This window comes from Electrona antarctica, assembly GCF_951216825.1.
Source record: "Electrona antarctica genome assembly, chromosome: 15".
Lineage (NCBI taxonomy): Eukaryota > Metazoa > Chordata > Actinopteri > Myctophiformes > Myctophidae > Electrona > Electrona antarctica.
In genome coordinates this window covers 42,438,387-42,456,181 of record NC_136796.1, presented here as the reverse complement: position 1 = coordinate 42,456,181, position 17,795 = coordinate 42,438,387, and the positions used below count along the sequence as shown (strand labels likewise).

Sequence of the window (17,795 nt, the reverse complement as noted above, 5' to 3'; positions counted from 1 at the left end):
CACAGTGGAAGCAGTATAATAACACGTCACGCGCAGCAGTAATGCCACCTCTCTCCATTGCGTTCCTCTAATCAATTGGCCAACATAAGTACAGCCTTCTCCAGGAGTGTGCAGCCTAGGCATGGTGGCTGGGCCCAGCCCATGCCCGGGGCCCGCCAGAAAAGCCTCAGGGCGGGCGGCGGCTCCGCTGTGGCTATCTCTCTCCAGTGGGCAGGGTTGGACGGCAGAGCGAGGAGGCAGCATGCAGTCGCCAACAAAGCTGTGCCTTTTCTTTCGGAGGGCAACACTTCAGACGGGGGACGGGTGCAGCCATGATGGAAAGGAAAGGAGGGAGGGAGGGAGGGAGGGAAAAAAGTGGAGGGACAGAAATATCCAAGAAAGTTGGTTCTATAATTGGCCTGGTGTCTCAGGCATTTTCTTTCTTTGTGTGTCTGTGCTGTGAGCGGAAACCAAGCCACAGTGGTGGACTTATGTGACAAAGTACATGTACTTGGGTGCAATTTTGAGGTGCTTTTACTTTACTTCAGTGTTTTCCTTTATTTCCACCACACTACATCTAAAATACCTCGCAAATATCTAAGTGTATATTTAGTTACTAGCTAGCGCTTCATTTGAATGATTAATACAAAACACATTTACTTAATTGCCACTACTTTTGTACTTCTATACGGTATTTGTACTGTAAAAAAAACACCACTGAAGCCCAGCAACCAACACACACACACACACACACACACACACACACACACACACACACACACACACACACACACACACACACACACACACACACACACACACACACACACACACACACACACACACACACACACACACACACACACACACACACACACACACACACACACACACACACACACACAGAGAGCAGTGAAAGCTTACACTCTCCCCACTCAGGTCACTCCCACTCCAAACCAACACCATCCAAGACGGCTTCTGAGGTCTCTCACCTCACTTTTCTCAACAAACAGAGCGCCGTGCACTGGGCTTGACACCCCCTGGATTATAACCGTTTACTTGTCTCCCTGATTCAGACTCCTGCATGTCCCCGCCGCCTGCCATAAAGGAGATATTGGATTAATAACACCTGGAGACAAGATGCAGGCCCCTCTCCAATGCTGCTGATCTAGGGACCCCCCCCCCCCCCTCCTGAGTGTATGCGAGGCTGGCTCAGAGGCAGGGTGTCACAGGGAGAAGCAGAGAGGAGCAGAGGTGACCTTCGGTGACATTAATTGATACGTCAGGTAAGGATGGGAATCAACGAGGTGTGTGTGTGTGTGTGTGTGTGTGTGTGTACTGTATAACGAACACCATCTGTGTGAATGGCATGCTTTCTTTGGAAAGAAGAATGTGGAGAAAACGTATACAGTATATTTTGGGTTGTTTTGCAGTTTTGAGGCTGTGAGAATATTGAGAAGTGCTTTGTAGCCACATGCTGTTTGTATACTTAAAGGGATAGTTCAGATTTTTTGAACTTAAGTTGTATGAAATACTTGCCATTAATATAGTGGTTGCAACTGTATTAATTGATTGCCCGAGTCCCATGGTGGGAGTTCTGCTCTGGTTTTGGTCAATATTAAGTAGTTCCGGTCATTTTGTGGGGGGCACTGGGGCCACGCAGTAAAAGTAAATGAATCCACAAAACGAACGTAATTTGTATTGTTGACCTATTTCTAAAATATTAGCGCGACTTTCGTTCAACTTTGACCCCTCTATCACATGGAACTATTTTTTGGGCGTAGTGATATGGACACAAAAAACATAGTTCTGTGTGATAGAGGGGTAAAAAAAGAACGGAAGTTGCACTAATATTTTAGAAATAGGTCAACAATACAAATGACGTTAGTTTTGTGGATTAATTTACTTTTACTGCGTGGCCCCCAGTGCCCCCCACAAAATGACCGGAACTACTTGATATTTCACCAAAACCAGAGCAGAACTCCCACCATGGGACTCAGGCAATCAATTAATACAGTTGCAACCACTATATTAATGGAAAGTATTTCATACAACTTAAGTTCAAAAAATCTGAACTATCCCTTTAAATGAGTTAAATGAACCCTCAGGAATTTTTATAGTGCAGATTGAGGGACTCTTCTGGGTCCCAAATGAACCCTCACCGGGGTTTTACAGTGAATTCGATAGACAGACAGTCCTTGGTCATTTGTTCTCATGTTTTTTGTTTTAGGCTTGCTTTTTGTGTCATTGTTTTTCTTGACCACAAATGTTAAAATTCAATTTACATAGCATGTTACTTACACAGAAGCTAAGTTCATTGTTTACCTGCATGGTATCCTATAGTTTAAATGTACAAATTATTGTTTTGAGAGTATATTGGATTTATACTGATGTAGGTTCTTGGTTTACCTGCAATAATAATTTTCGTAGGCACTAGTCTCTCTGCATTTGATGTATGTGATTATACTTTGCTTATTGTAAGTCGCTTTGGAAGAGCGTTTCCTAAATGGCTAAATTGTATATTGTAAATTGTGCATGCCCCATCATCGTCAGAGGAGAGACGTTTGGATTGCATGTCGGAAACAAACCGCCTCTGTTTTTCCCATTTCGGTGGATGATGAAGGGGGGGGGGGGGGGGTTCTGGTAGAGACATCTAGATTGCAGTCCCAGGTGGTCTACCGTCGAGAGAGAGGAAATGGAAACAGGGCCTGGGGTTCGAGACCTCCACTTTGTAGAGGAGGAAGTGAGACTTAATGCAGCTTTGTTATAAAAAGGCAAAATTTCTACCTTGAATCAAGTACATGTGCACAGTAACAGTACATGATCCTTAAAGGCCCACGCGTACGGTTTTAAGCGATAACCCGACTCACCGCAAAGTGGCTGGGAAAACTACAACATGACGTCACTTAAGCCGCTATGATAAGCGACTCTCACCCCAACACATCTCTCTCTTTAACTAAGGTGCATCACCTAAAAGTGGAGTATGCATCCAGCTTTCAAGTAGTGGAGGAGGCTGAACAAACAGTCAAAAAAGACACGCACATCTATACCTTTTGGCTGGGTGCTCGATCAAAATGAAGTCATATAAGAGATGAAAAAATCGGCACACCAATTTCGGCTCCCAAGTTTCTTTACTTTATTTCCGGTAACGTTTCGGGCCGCAGCCCTGGAAGGTCTGAGGAAGGGCTGCGGCCCGAAACGTTACCGGAAATAAAGTAAAGAAACTTGGGAGCCGAAATTGGTGTGCCGATTTTTTCATCTCTTATATGCATCCAGCTTTCCCCTCTCTCTGCTACAGTATGTGGGTTGGATTCAATTGCAGTCAATGATTACAATGAATGGGCCTTTATCTGGTCGGAAAGTGGAAAGGGAAAACCATTCATTGTATTACCGTAGATTAAAGAGACAAGTGTGACAAGTGTGCTAAGTTGAATAAAAAAAAAGAAACAATCATGCACAAAACTGGTTTCTCTTCAGTTGCATTCAGAGGGGGCAGTGAAGAGGTATTTTCATTGACTTTGTGCCAGAGTGAAAGTGCTTAGATTTAAAAAAGAATAAATGTACTCTCATTATAGGCAATTACAGTCATTCAGCGAGTAGCCCCGTTAATGGCACGGGCGAAACCACGTGGCTAAAATAGCCTGCTGGGATATCAGATAAGGTCACTCGCACGAGGGACAAAGATTACAATTACTACTGAACAAAACACTCTTTTCATTTTTGCAGGCTTCAAATTGTAAAACACATGGTCATCATTCATCCAGCGAAAGCAATGAAAGAGTCAGCCTAAGCGATATGTTTCAGTTATTGAAATTGACATATAATGTCAGGCTTTACAGCTCCTCCTAATACTGTAGCTCAGGGGTTCTCAACGTTTTTGGCCGGGGACCCCCGGAAATGCTTTGGCAATGTCTCGGGACCCCCGCCCCGCCCCCTCCCGACCCCCAATATAAATTGACTGCTACAATAACCTTAAACCATTTTGGGCGGGAACCCCTTTTGGTGTTTTAAGCATTGTTATAATTTAGCTATTGAAAAATAGCAGATCTACAAGCTCATAGCGCGCCACCGAGTGGCGCGCTACGAGCTTGTAGGTCTGCTATTTTTGAAAAATCGTAAAAAAAAAAAAAAAAAAAACTTTTTTTTTTTTTTTTTTTCTAAAATAATTTGGGGACCCCCTAAAATAATTTGGCGACCCCCCGAGGGGTCGCGACCCACGGGTTGAGAACCCCTGCTGTAGCTCAAGGCAGGAGGATGGAGGAATATACTGCATGAAGCCTGGCTCATATAGTTTGTCCCTACGACGGTGCTGCTCGCCAAAAATAGCAGGTCAACAAGCTCAAGATGCACTGCGGTTTCACGTAATTGTGAGCCTGTAGATCTGCTATCTTTGGCGTGTGACAACCTTTGTGCGATGCATATAAGGAAGAGCCTTCATATCTCAATGAAGAACAATCATATACAGTGTAGTCCTGGAATCCTTTGTTTTGTTAGGATATAGTCACGCTAATTCACACAGTCCTCTACTCCAGTGTTTCTCAAATGGGGGTGCGCGTACCCGTGTACCCCCTAGGGCAGGGGTGCCCAAAAGGTAGATTGCGATCTACCAGTAGATCACAAAGGATGAGCAGGTAGATCACATGACATGCCCCTAAAGAGTATTTCATTTAAATATATTGAAGAAAAAAACGATAAAAAAAAAAAAAACATTTCTTTATTTCCCATTCCAAGTGCATTTGTCTTATACTGTACAGAATGTAACACCAACTCTACTATTCCGAAGCCCCCTCAGGTACAATGGTAGCAATGGTATAATAATTGATTTAGTGGGTAGATCTTGCCGAGCTGGTCATTTTGAAAGTAGCTCTCAAAAAGTGTGGGCACGCAGAGGTACTACAGGGGGCGAAAATGGCAAATGGAAACATTGATTTTACCGTTGATAAAACATTGACAAATGTATGTGAACACGCTGCTCTGTAAAGCTTTAAACCAACGTTTTGACTATAGCACAACTGTTACTGAATAGAAAACAATTAGGCTACATTTATTTTCAACATGATTGACATAAAAGTATCAAAAATGTTGTCGTCGATTAAAGGGGGTACTTGGATTCAGTAATCACATCAGGAAAAGGGGGTTCTGTCTGGCCCAAAAAGTTTGAGAACCACTGCTCTACACGCGTGCTGTGAAGCAACCCATTGACAGCGCGACGACTTTATTTGGAAACTAATCCGCGTGGGTTCACGTTCTGAAAATGAACCAGATTCAATTAAATTGTAAATATCAACCGCCATAACACATTTAGGAGGGTGTATAAATGTTTCACATGCTGTGCATAACACAGACTCAGTCTTTGCACCCCACACCACAGACATCTAGTGAGTGTATACAGCAAGCTGTAATTGTAGGACCCGAGGCAGAGAGACAGTATGTTCTGCTTGAGGACGAGTTCCCGTTGTGTCTGTGCTGTGGTCGGTGACACATCCCTCCTAATGCCAAGGCTGCACAACAACCACTACTGTACAATATACAGTGTAATGTGTTTATTTGACCAGGAATTCTCCATCTTTTTCATGTCAATGACAGCCAAATTGATATGTAGCTACTTGGCCGCGGATTTGAAAAGAAATGTGTCAGAGACCCCCAGAATAGAAGATTTGATCCGTTTTTTGAATAACATTGAAAATGTTTGGAAATTGTTGAATCATTTTGATATTTTTTTAACACAGGTCTTCTCTTCTGGGGCTGCCTCATGGGAAAAACATTTTCAGATGGGGGGCCTGCGACAATATCAATTTAGGGGTCCTTGGCACGTAAAAGTTTGAGAACCACTGGCCTAAGCGGTAGTCCTATAGCATTTACTGCAGGTTTCCTGCAATGCATGAAGTGCTTCCTTTGTGTTGGCTTCCTCGCTAGAGAGACATCGTTTGCAATAAAAAAACGTTGTTCCCTTTGCTTTTTTAGAGCATGTGCCAAGAAATGGAGAGGATATCAAACAATTGAGAACACGTTAACTATGTATTCCAACAATATGTCCAACAAAACCGAGAAACCATCTGTGGTATTTTAGCCATATTTTATACTTTGACAATTCAAAATAGCAGATCTGCTATATTTTGAGAAAATGTGTGCAAATGTTAAAGCAAAAAAGGTTTAACTCAAATCTTTGCTTCTGGGGGATCCCTGGATGTTGGGTGGTCGCGGCCAAATACATATCATTTTGGGGGTCCTTGCCATGAAGGAGTTTGAGAACCAGCAGCGTAACCTTTTCGGAAAACAAAAAAAAGGATTCAGCAGACTAGAATCGGCCTCAGGTCTTAAGCTCTGGGGGGGAGATAGTGGCCAATGGGATCGCAGAAGAAACACGGTCAAGTTGACCTGAAATGCATCTGAAATCTGCTTGTGTACGTCGTGGTACAGTAGGTGGGTTTCAAGTGATAAGACAATGGTTATCAACATCAACCTTTAAGCCAATTGTACAGCGCGGTTATAAACTTGACTGAGAACCTGTAACGGTATAAATCACTGATTATGTCCAACGACATCTTCACAGCTTGGAAAACTTGATGGTGGTCGCAGCCTAGAGGGAAAAGGAACTGACCCGAGGCCAAGAAGATGGAAGTACGACTGGGATTTAGGATCAGCCTGGTCTTGATCACTCTGGCCGTAACTCTTTTAGGAGAGAGAGCAGAGGCACAGAGCAGGGCAGGTAAGACCATTGATTCTGCATGAATGAACATTACTGTACACACAGACAAAATAAAGCCCCCCCCCACACACACACACGCACACACACACACACACACACACACACACACACACACACACACACACACACACACACACACACACACACACACACACACACACACACACACACACACACACACACACACACACACACACACACACACACACACACACACCCTATTGACGAGCGTGCCCTGGTATGCTCGTTTCCCCCCTCTACACCTACTCTCTTCGTTTGCTTACTGTATTAAGACATGGCCAACATTGGAATTAACCCTTTCTCTAGAGCCATAATTATGAGGAGCACAATTGAGTACCACAGACGAAAAACAGTCCAAGTCCAAATTTCATTCTGACCCCTCCACGAAAAGGCCTCGTTGTCCTGAACCCTTATCTATCATTTATACATTATGGACCATAGTGTGGACTGTTTTTCGTCTGTGGCATTCAATTTACAAACCATTCACTAAATAACTTGGTTGTTTATGTGCGCTACGTATTTAACCAAAATTCTTAACCACTTGAACCCTATAGCATCCCTATTCTGGATTGAACATAAAGTACAGGGTTTAAGTGGATAAAAAAATATGCCCCTTTCTTTTCTCCAGGGTGTAAAAACGTCCACTACGACTTGGCCTTCATCCTGGACACCTCCTCCAGCGTCGGGAAAGAGAACTTCGAGAAGATCCGGCAGTGGGTTTCCAACCTGGTGGAGTCTTTCGACGTCGCGGCCGACAAGACGCGGGTGGCCGTGGTCCGCTACAGCGACCGGCCCACCACAGAGTTCCAGCTGGGCCGGCACAAGACGCTGGCGGAGGTGAAGCAGGCCGCCCGCAACATACGCTACCTGGGGGGGAACACCATGACCGGGGACGCCATCGGCTACACCGTCACCAACATCTTCACCGAGAGGAACGGCGCCAGGCCCAAGGCGCGGGGCGTCCAGAAGGTGGCCATCCTGCTCACGGACGGCAGGAGCCAGGATTACGTTCTGGAGCCTTCCAAGGCGGCCGCTAAGGCCGGGATCAGGATGTTCGCCGTGGGCATTGGGGAGGCCCTGCGCGTGGAGCTGGAGGAGATCGCCGCCGAGCCCAAGAGCGCGCACGTCTTCCACGTCGCGGACTTCGACGCCATGGACAAGATCCGGGTCCGCCTGAGGAGGAGACTCTGCGAGAGTAAGTGACCCGATCGAGATGACATTCAATTAGCTACAGCGAGTGGTTCTAAAAGTGTGGTCCACGCTCAGGGACGCTCAGGGTTACTTTAGTGTGGTCCAAATGGACACTTACAAGTCTCTAACTCTGAGAGCGTACATTTTGAGTGCAAACAAAAAGGTACTTTTTGTGGCTCGTTCGTCTCGTTCCTTACCGCATCCCTGTCGTGGCAATAATCACGTTAACCCACACCCTCGAGTGTAATATTGCTTAAGTATATGCCTATGCAAATTGCCTGCACTATTAAAACACGAAGCCCGCCAGAACCATAGAAACCATAGATAAGCTTTAGTCTGTCCGCCCGCCAAGACCGTAGACTACGTTAAAAATGTCTTTATATTCTTTAATCCATGTTTTGATACGATCGAGTCGATAGCGGTCTCCCGTTAGCATCCCAGTGTAAAGTGTGACACTGGCCGGCGCCATTTTAAGATCCACTTGCACTCAATGTGCTGCTTTCAATGACCTGTATCTCCAAATCGGCGCAATGAATGTCGTTTCTGGTCAAAACAAGGTTTTTCAACTGCCCACAGCCGGCGCTGTGATACTCGCGGTCAGGCTTTTTCTGCAACTAGCGAGAGAACAACAACCGGTCAAGACACCACACACACCATTACGTCATCGTAACATCCGGTTACGGATATTTGGCTCTTCAAAATAAGGGTTGAAAAAAGGGGGAAAACCTTGGCAATGCGTGATCAATAAATGTATACATTAATCCTGGCGGGGGATGGTTAAAGGGGCATTCCATTCATTTTCAACATTTTACTATGTCATTAATATACCTTAGCTGTGGAAATAATAAAAAAGACCCCCCGATTCTGTGTTTCCTAGAACTAGAGGTCTGAAAAAAAATCATTAACATGGTGAAACACATCTTGATGATGTCATCTAGATTCGTTTCACCATGTTAATGATTTTTTTCATACTTGCAGTTCTAGGAAACACAGAATGGGGGGACTTTTTTATTACACCTCTAAGGTATATTAATGACATAGTAAAATGTTGAAAATGGGTGGTTTTCCCCTTTTAAAAAAAGCTGTGTCATCACAGTATTCATGGCACAGAACATACCCCGATACTGTAGCCGCCACTGCCGAACAAAAACAACAGCGGACCCGGCGACGCCCCTCAAAGAATTGATTGGTGGCATCACTCACAGCTTTGTGTGAAGTGGGCAGATGGCTCAGAGCACACATGTAATTGAGTTTGACTCTTATTTTACCCCTTAACCACCGACCAAGCTTAACCACCAAACCCCACCCCGAAAGACGTGGTGGTGGACTGCACATGCACAGTGGTGGAAAGTAACTAAGTACATTTACTCAAGTACTGTACTTACAGTACAATTACAATTTTGAGGTATTTTTACCTCCTATGCCCCCGCTTTGTGTTGTACCCCCCATAGCGATGATTTGATTGGCTGAGCACGAAATGCAAGGATAAAAAGTGAGGACAGAAAAGTGAGGACGCCAAAAGTGATTGGCGGTAAGGTGATGTATGATGATGTATGATGATAACCCTCACCCCTCACCCCTCACTTCACAAGTGTGATTTTTCAGGGGCGCTAGCCCCTCCAATATTCAGCGATTAGTGTCAATATTCGTCTTACACAAATTCCCATTAACAATGAATGGAGAATTTACGTCATACAGTATGTGTCTGAGCAAATTGGCTTAAGGTGGCCATACACTAGCCGATAATCGGGCATTTTTTGACGCTCGGGGGTGCCCGACTCAATCGATCTGCTCGGGGCCGCTCAAAATGCGATCGGGATCGGCCCGATCAACATCAAGAATGTTTGATATTTGCTCTGCCCCGCTCCGATTATCCTGTAGTGTGTGGTGCTATCAGATTTCATATTGAAAAAAATCGGCTAGTGTAAGGCCACCTTTAGTGTCTATTTTTGTCCTACACAAATTAAATTCCCATTGACAATATGAATTTCATGGACAATTTTACATAATGTCTGAGCAAATCGGTTTAGTGTCTACATTAAATTCCCATTGACAATGATAGGACAATTTTACGTTATAGTGGCTGAGCAAATTGGCTTAGTGTGGATTTTCGTCTTACACAAACATTAAATTCCCATCGACAATGAATGGAGAATTTACGACATATGTGGACAAGCAAATCGACATGTTACGTCATGATGATGTACGATGATGATAAGAGCGCCTGTGTCGACATTTTCAATAGATTTTTATACATTGTATTCATTTGAAAACTTGTGAAACGGGACATTCTGCATAATGAGTACTTTTACTTTTGGTACATTTCGATGCCAATTATACTTTTATAATTTTACTCAATTACATTTTGAATACTTGTCTTGTAACAGTAGTCTGCATTGCAGTATTGCATTTTTTACTTAAGTAAAACATGTGAGTAATTATTTCCACCACTGCACATGCATTAGCGCACACAGGCTTCCATCCTGCCTCGACTGGAGCGTCCATGTTTCCCCGCTGCTCCCATGCTTTGCTGACAAGAGATGAATCGTGAGAGGGTGGTGGGATATGCACACAGTGGCGTGCACAGATAGACACTAGGGGGTGCTAGAGCACCCCCTGCCCTTTTGGCAATGTGCCCTTTAAAAAAAAAAAAAAAAAAAAGATTAGATTTTTCAAAAAAAGCAGACCTACAAGCTCGTAGCGCGCCACTCGGTGGCGCGCTATGAGCTTGTAGATCTGCTATTTTTCAATAGCTAAATCATAACATAATGCTAACACCAAAAGGGGTTCCCGCCCAAAATAGATTAAGGCAACCGGCTGGTTCCACGCGCTGCACAAGGTGCCCTTTTTTAACTTGAGCACCTGCCCCTCTAAATGTCTGTGCATGCCACTGTATGCACACAAGAAAGTGCCTTGTAAATGACAACTCTCTAAACCAGGGACATTTCTGTGGTATATGAGCTTGCCCCTCTATGTCTGGTGCGGAGGTGTGAAACACTGGAAAGCCTTAGTTATACTGTAACCTCAATTCTGTTCTCCCCAGAGCAGAGCACACCAAGAACGTCTCTCAGCACAGAGACACACACACACACACTTACAGAAAAATAATCTAACTGTGCTTTTGTTGGGCCATTACAAGTACTACTAATACATTGGAAATAATAAGCGAACAAAAGACAAACGTGGACTTTTCTGTCCTCAAATAGCGGTGCGGAGAAGTGGCAAAGAGTGTGTGTGTGTGTGTGTGCTAGGGCATTAAGCAACTAGTCGACTAGTTTACTAGTCGACTAGTAAATCCACTAGTCGACCTTGTTGGTACTAGTTGACTAGTTGATGAGAAAAAAACGAAAAAAAAACGTTTATTTTTTTTATTTTTAATTTTTTTCCCGATTTTGTAGGCCTCAAGATCAAGTAGATTATAGTTATAGTCACCATGTACACAGTTTTTCAATGTACAAATATTTATTTCCCAAAAAAAAAATATATATATATTTTATTTTTTACATAATAGGTAGTTAAACAACTAGTCGACTAGTAAACTAGGCAACTAGTCAACTAGTAAAAATGACTAGAAGTGAATGCCCTAGTGTGTGCGTGTGTGTGTACTGTGTGTGTGTGTGTGTGTGTGTGCGCACGCTCTCTCTTGAAGAAGATATAGATGCTCTACACTCCAGCGTTTCGAATTCCTGACTAAAATTAGCCGGACAGAAAAGCAAAGGATGCCTCGCCACTCCTCGCCACAAACACTAAATAAAGCGGAAAGGAGGAAACGACATGATTGCATGGTTTAGTGTATAGATAAGCGGTGACACGCTGTCAACGTGCACTCTGATCTGGCTCTGATGTTCGTTTGACACGGCGGAGGGAAAATGAGTGCGGAGAGAGTTCACATTATTCACAACTGGACTGATAAGCGTCGATCTGATCCACTGAAGAGAGAGTGCACGACTATGATAACCCTCTGATCCACTGGAGAGAGAGAGAGTATATACACACAAAAAACACAAAACTAATTGGGAGGGAGTTCACAACTAGACTGATAACCCACTGACGAAATGGGAGAGACTTCACAACCCGACCAATGTGAGAACCCATCGTCAAAAAAGAAAGGTGCCCTCTTTTCCTTTGAATTTGACAGAGTCAACAGTCTGTCACTACAACCTGACTGACTGTACTGTACCAGTGGAACTCCACGAGGAGCAGATAATGATAAACCACAGTGTCACTTGAGCCCCGCCGGGAGAGGTGCTGTGTATTCATTTGAAAGCCCTTAACCTCTGACCTTGCCCCTTGACACCACAGACTCCGATCCATTCCAATCATAGTACCGAGGGCTCAATAAAAGCAGCCTGTTCATTATTTATAGTGACACGGTGTGTAGAGGAAGCCATTGCACATTAGGGAGCTGTGTTGACAAAGTGGGGGTCCAGGGACCCCCTAGGTATCCTTAGGGTGTTCCAGGCGGTCCCCGGCCGGCCAGCAGCAAAATGAGGAACAGTTAAGCCCTACTTGAGCCTTCTTAAAGACTTGAGCCCTATTATATATTTCAGCTATTGGACTTTATTTTGAACGATCGTGACAAATCTTCCCTGTCCTTGGCACAAAATATTTTCAAATGGGGGTCCACGGCTCTATGCAAGAACTCTAGGGTCCTTGACATGAAAATGTTTGAGATCCACTGGTGTAAAGTTGATCCACGACTTAAAAATATATCTCAAGACAAGACGAAAAAAGCTTCATGGTCATCCAGTGTTTTCCTTCTGTAATCTCTAAGATCACCATGTTTTGAGTGTAATGCTAAGTATACCAGTGGTCAGTGTGACTCTGGCTTGCCAAGCAACGCATTGGTTATTTTTGCCCTGGAAAATTACAGCTCTAATGTTTCAAGTGGGTCTTCTTAACATTCAGCCATCTCCATGTCCATGTTTTAGACGCTCTCACTTTTTAATCAAAAGCTCTTTAACTACAGGCCTCTATTTACTCAGTCCTACGCTTACCGGTGCCATGGAGAGCTAGCTGGCTTAGCATCACAAAACTAGGTCATTAAACGGACATATTTTACCCTATATAACCCAGCAATCTGGCCAGTTCCCACATGCAGCCAGTGCCACAAAAGACGCAGCAATTGTCCAATGCTGACTTCATGCTAAATCAAAGATGGCCTAAAGTTAAAAAAAATTGCTTGCATCAACTTGACATTGAAATGGATGCATTTAATTCAGTCTGACCTGAAGCAGGGACCATTAACATATCGTCTCTGGAAACCTCATTATGTCAAAAAACTTACTTTTTCAGGATTTAAATTCAAACAATAGCAACAGTAGCAGATCGGTAAGGTCAAAACGCGCCGCTTCACACCTCGTTTCGAGCTTTTGTGTGATGCTGTAGTACAGTATATTCAAGTATGGAGATCTGCCTGACAGCAACGATATCCTCCCCCAGCGAAACCGACGCTTGGACCTGTTCTACACATCCAACATGGCTTTACGTTTCTTCCATTTTAACTCTAGGGCACATTCGTAAATTATAGCTTTAGGGCCACAAGAGCAGGGAGTTGCTCAGCTATGCTGCATGCTTTGCTATGTACGTCTCAGTGTTCAGCTATAAGCGACGTCTTTAAAAAGAAAGGAGTGACGCACTCGCACCCATTCACGGAAGTGTAATTTTCGGTGAAACTCTGGCTTTATAAACAATACAAACCAAGAATCCCTACAGTGTTCTTCCCGAGAGCCTGCCATTATCTCTTTTAAAAGACTTTTAAAGTGTTTTTTTTACGCAGACAGAGGAAGAAGGAAAAAAAGCACACCTTCAATTTCAGTTATAAGTAGATGAAACCGGCAGGAACAAATATCACAATAGATCAGATCAGGTCAGACAATGAGATTTTACGGTACGGTACAAAAAGAAAAACACAACATCTCTATCTCTTCACCAAAGTCAGCCTGTGAATACAGATACTTTGAGGCTGCAGTGAAATGCTTGGATTCTCTAGAAATAGACACAGCAGTAGCGTTTGCGTGTCACAGGAAAACAAGCCATATCAACAGAATCTTCCCCATAAAACAGACACCGCAAAGGTTGAAGACTTCAAACTTGACAATTTTACACGCCTGTGATTTATGGAAATTACAGGGTGCACATATTTGGGCAGATACGTGATCCACTACAGCACTTCTGGGTGTCTGAGTATTTGATTTCAACAATAGACACCGTCAACAAAATGTTGTGCGTACATTGAATGAGAATAATGTGAACATACCTATGTATGCTGTACGTGTATACGGTATGTAATGTATACTGTAACGACAGTTGTGTTCAGGTTCTGCGCAGTGGTGGAAAGTACATTTACTTAAGTACTGCACTTATTAAGTACAATTTTGAGGTATCTGTAATTTACTTGAGTATTTCCAATACTTTTACGTCTACTCCACTATACATCTCAGATCCAAATATTGTACTTTTACTCCACTACATTTATTTAAAAACTTTAGTTACTAGTTACTTTGTAGATTTTTTATTATTATTACAAAACATACATTAACCACTACATACATTTCGGCCATTTGAAAACAGCTGATCTACAAGCTCAGCCGTGTCGTGATTTGCGACGGATTTTCAAAAGATTTGTGAAATGAAAACTTGTGAAATACATTCTGTATAAGGAGTAGCCTACTTTCTAATTTTGTGACTTTAAGTACAGTTTGATACCAATACTTTTGTACTTTTACTCAAGTAAATGTTTAATTCTGGTATATATATCCATTGCAGTATTGATAGTTTTACTTAAGTAAAAAGAAAATTGAGTACTTTTCCCACCACTGGTTCTGTGACATCGCCCATCCCACCTTGCACGTGTTAAAATAACCCAAATCATTCTTGTACGTTCAAAAACACAGAAGGCATTGGTTGAAGGGGAACTGAATGACGTGGTTGTACTGCACTTTGTCCATCGTCTTAATTTACTTATTTAACAACATGAACCCTATAGTGTCACAATACTGGGGTGAAAGTTCTGTGAAAAGTGCCATTTGTGACGTGATTTGAGCTTGTAGATCCTGTTACTTTTCGTCCGAAGAGTTGTGCAGGGAAAGTGCAGACCTAATGGACTCTAGCTGTGCATAAGTGTCATGTTTTTTCCGGTTCAAGCCACAGAAACAGTCTGTGCAAAGCTTGAGTCCAAGGTTTTTAGGAGGTGATGGCATATCTGTTTAGTTGTGGCCCACAACTAAACAGATATGCCATCACCTCCTAAAAACCTTGGACTCAAGCTTTGCACAGACTGTTTCTAATTGAAGTTAATAGGCGCCGCACAGTGCTAGCGTAACAATCTCAATCAAAGCCTCTAAGGCTTAAGCAGTTGTTCAAAAGTGTCTTTAGCCATAAACGTGGCAGCTTGACACAAATAGACCCACCAACATAAACTACACAAACTAACATAAAACTGTAGATTTTTGTACTTTTTATTTGGTATTGTAAGTCTGTTTTGATGCCAATACTTTTGCACTTTTTACTCAAGTCAGTTCTTAATAGCAATTGAAGTCTCTCGAAGACTTAAGCAGTTGTTCAAAAGTGTCTTTAGCCAATAAAAGTGGCACCTTGACACAAATAGACAGAAAAGGCGCCGCCAACATAAACTCACCCCACATGGCATCCCATGGTTTTGGCTTTCTCACTGTCACCACCAGCATGGCTTGGGCAGGCCAAGCTTTTGAGCTATGGCTGTGTGGTGATGGACATCTAAAAGTGTTGCCTCCAGGGGTCTGTGCCCTCGACTCCCCAGGGGACATTCTCTCAGTCTGTCTGGGCCTGGGGGCCACGTCGGGTCGGGTCGGATCACATGACACTGCTCCAAGTGGGACACCTGCTTCCTGAAACCATCAAAAACATAGTGTCGCTGTCGGCTGAAAACCTCACATGTCCTGTTCCTTCAAAAACAATGACAATAAAATAGCAGATCTAGAAGCTCACAACATGTCACACTGCGACACGTGAGCGGCTATATTCACTGCTTTTGTGTGACACGCTTGTATGATGACATAAGCATTAATTTAAGAAGAAATCAAAAACAAAAAAGTATATGGAGATACAAGGTTTCTGCCCTGACAGTGATGATAGTCTAACACAGTCAGTCAAACTGCTTGTAAACATTTTCAAGAGCTTGTTTGCTTATTGTAAAACGGTACATAGTCACTGTTATTTATTTCAAAGGCATGTAAAAGCTATAAAGATATAGGCCTAACTACCTCACGTTCGTTCGCCCACTTAAACCCTATACAGCAGCATACTGAACTTCATTGCCTGGCTGGAAGCCCCCCAGGGGGCTAAATTAGGCCCTCCCTTTTTTCCGTCTACACCAAATCTCTGCCGAAATACATTGATTGATTGATTGATTGATTGAAATATTTATTAACAGTTTGCAGAATTACAGTACATTTCAAGCACAAACTCAATACAAAGACTGTTAACTGTGAGTGTACGACCTAACAAAACATTACACTTGTTTACAAGAGGGTCCACCTTGTTCAATTCATCAAAACATTTAGAGACGTACAAATAGACACTTCTATATAGCCAAAGAACAGAACAGGAATTCATCATAAAGGCGGTAAAAAGGGAAAATAAACATATACAGTGAGGGGGAAAAGGGGTGGGTGGTGGGGGGGATTCAGATTTTACGGGGGCCAGTTTCGAATTGCAGCCGTCCGTAGGTGTCCTTTGAGAGCAGTTTTGCAGGAGTCAAGGGATACAAGCTGTGAGATTTTATATCAGATATGTTTGCAGAATGTTTTCTCCAGAATTAGGGATGCTGCTGGGGCTCTGGTGATTAAGAAAGCACGATTCAAAATCCTGCAGCTTATCTTGTTCATTTCCTGACAGATGGATTGCCACTTAGGGCTTGTTTTACTAAACTATTTTCATTTTTTTCCCCCCTCAGATGTGCTGTGTCCAAACATGAAGGTGCAACCGGATCGCTTTAAGCCCAACAGTACGAGTTATGGTCTTGAAGAGGTTCCAGGTATGTGAAAAATGGCCGCTTATTTCTCGAAACATTTCCACAGCCCTCCCCTTTTCCTGCATGCAGAACAACAGCGATACGAATGCTGAGGACAAGCATTCAGAGGCAACACAAACTGAAGCGCAGAGTTACAGATGGTAGACAGGTTATTATTCTTTTGGAGGAAGGGGAAAAAAAGAACACTCAGAAAACCATTACTCGCGGTATCTCCAAATGATTTAAGGAAGCTCAGGTGCATTCATTAAGTTTGTTTAACAGATGTGTCATTGCTGCCACCAGAGAGAAGAAATGCTTGAGTAGTCCTGTAAATGTGTAGGCCTGCAAAATAACTTGCGTAAAACAAGTTGCGGACCTCCTGGGGGGGCGCGATACATCACAAACTAATAAATAGATGCATGGGGATAACCTTTAAAGAGGTAGAGAAATTTGGACACTATAGACCAGGGGTTCTCAACCTTTGTGGCCGGGGACCCCCGGAAATGCTTTGGCAATGTCTCGGGACCCCCGCCCCACCCCTTTTGGTGTTTTAAGCATTGTTATAATTTAGCTATTGAAAAATAGCAGATCTACAAGCTCATAGCGCGCCACCGAGTGGCGCGCTACGAGCTTGTAGGTCTGCTATGTTTGAAAAATCGTGAAAATAAAATGTAATAATTTGGCGACCCCCCCGAGGGGTCGCGACCCACGGGTTGAGAACCCCTGCTATAGACTATAGACCGAAACGTCACTTTATTTCACCATGTCACGATTGTAAGTAAAGGACTATAGTTTTGCATCCAAAAGGCCGCTCACGCCTCAATGTTCATTTTTCAGTGGACGAGGCCGAGCCGTTTTGTTGTTTATGATCCTGAGTGTTAAGGTGGAAAGTGACTACAGTAC

At 43.3% G+C, this 17,795-nt stretch overlaps 1 protein-coding gene across 1 annotated transcript in view; it reads left to right on the top strand.

Moving 5' to 3' along the window:
• Positions 1 to 1,119: 1,119 nt before the first annotated feature.
• col22a1 (collagen, type XXII, alpha 1) overlaps positions 1,120 to 17,795 on the top strand; it is a 103,087-nt gene continuing 86,411 nt past the window's right edge. The window contains exons 1-4 of the mRNA XM_079521831.1: positions 1,120 to 1,265; positions 6,533 to 6,688; positions 7,338 to 7,904; positions 16,836 to 16,916. Of these exons, the coding sequence (XP_079377957.1) occupies positions 6,595 to 6,688; positions 7,338 to 7,904; positions 16,836 to 16,916 (742 nt within the window). The 5' untranslated portion in view covers positions 1,120 to 1,265; positions 6,533 to 6,594. The remainder of the gene's footprint in view (positions 1,266 to 6,532; positions 6,689 to 7,337; positions 7,905 to 16,835; positions 16,917 to 17,795) is intronic.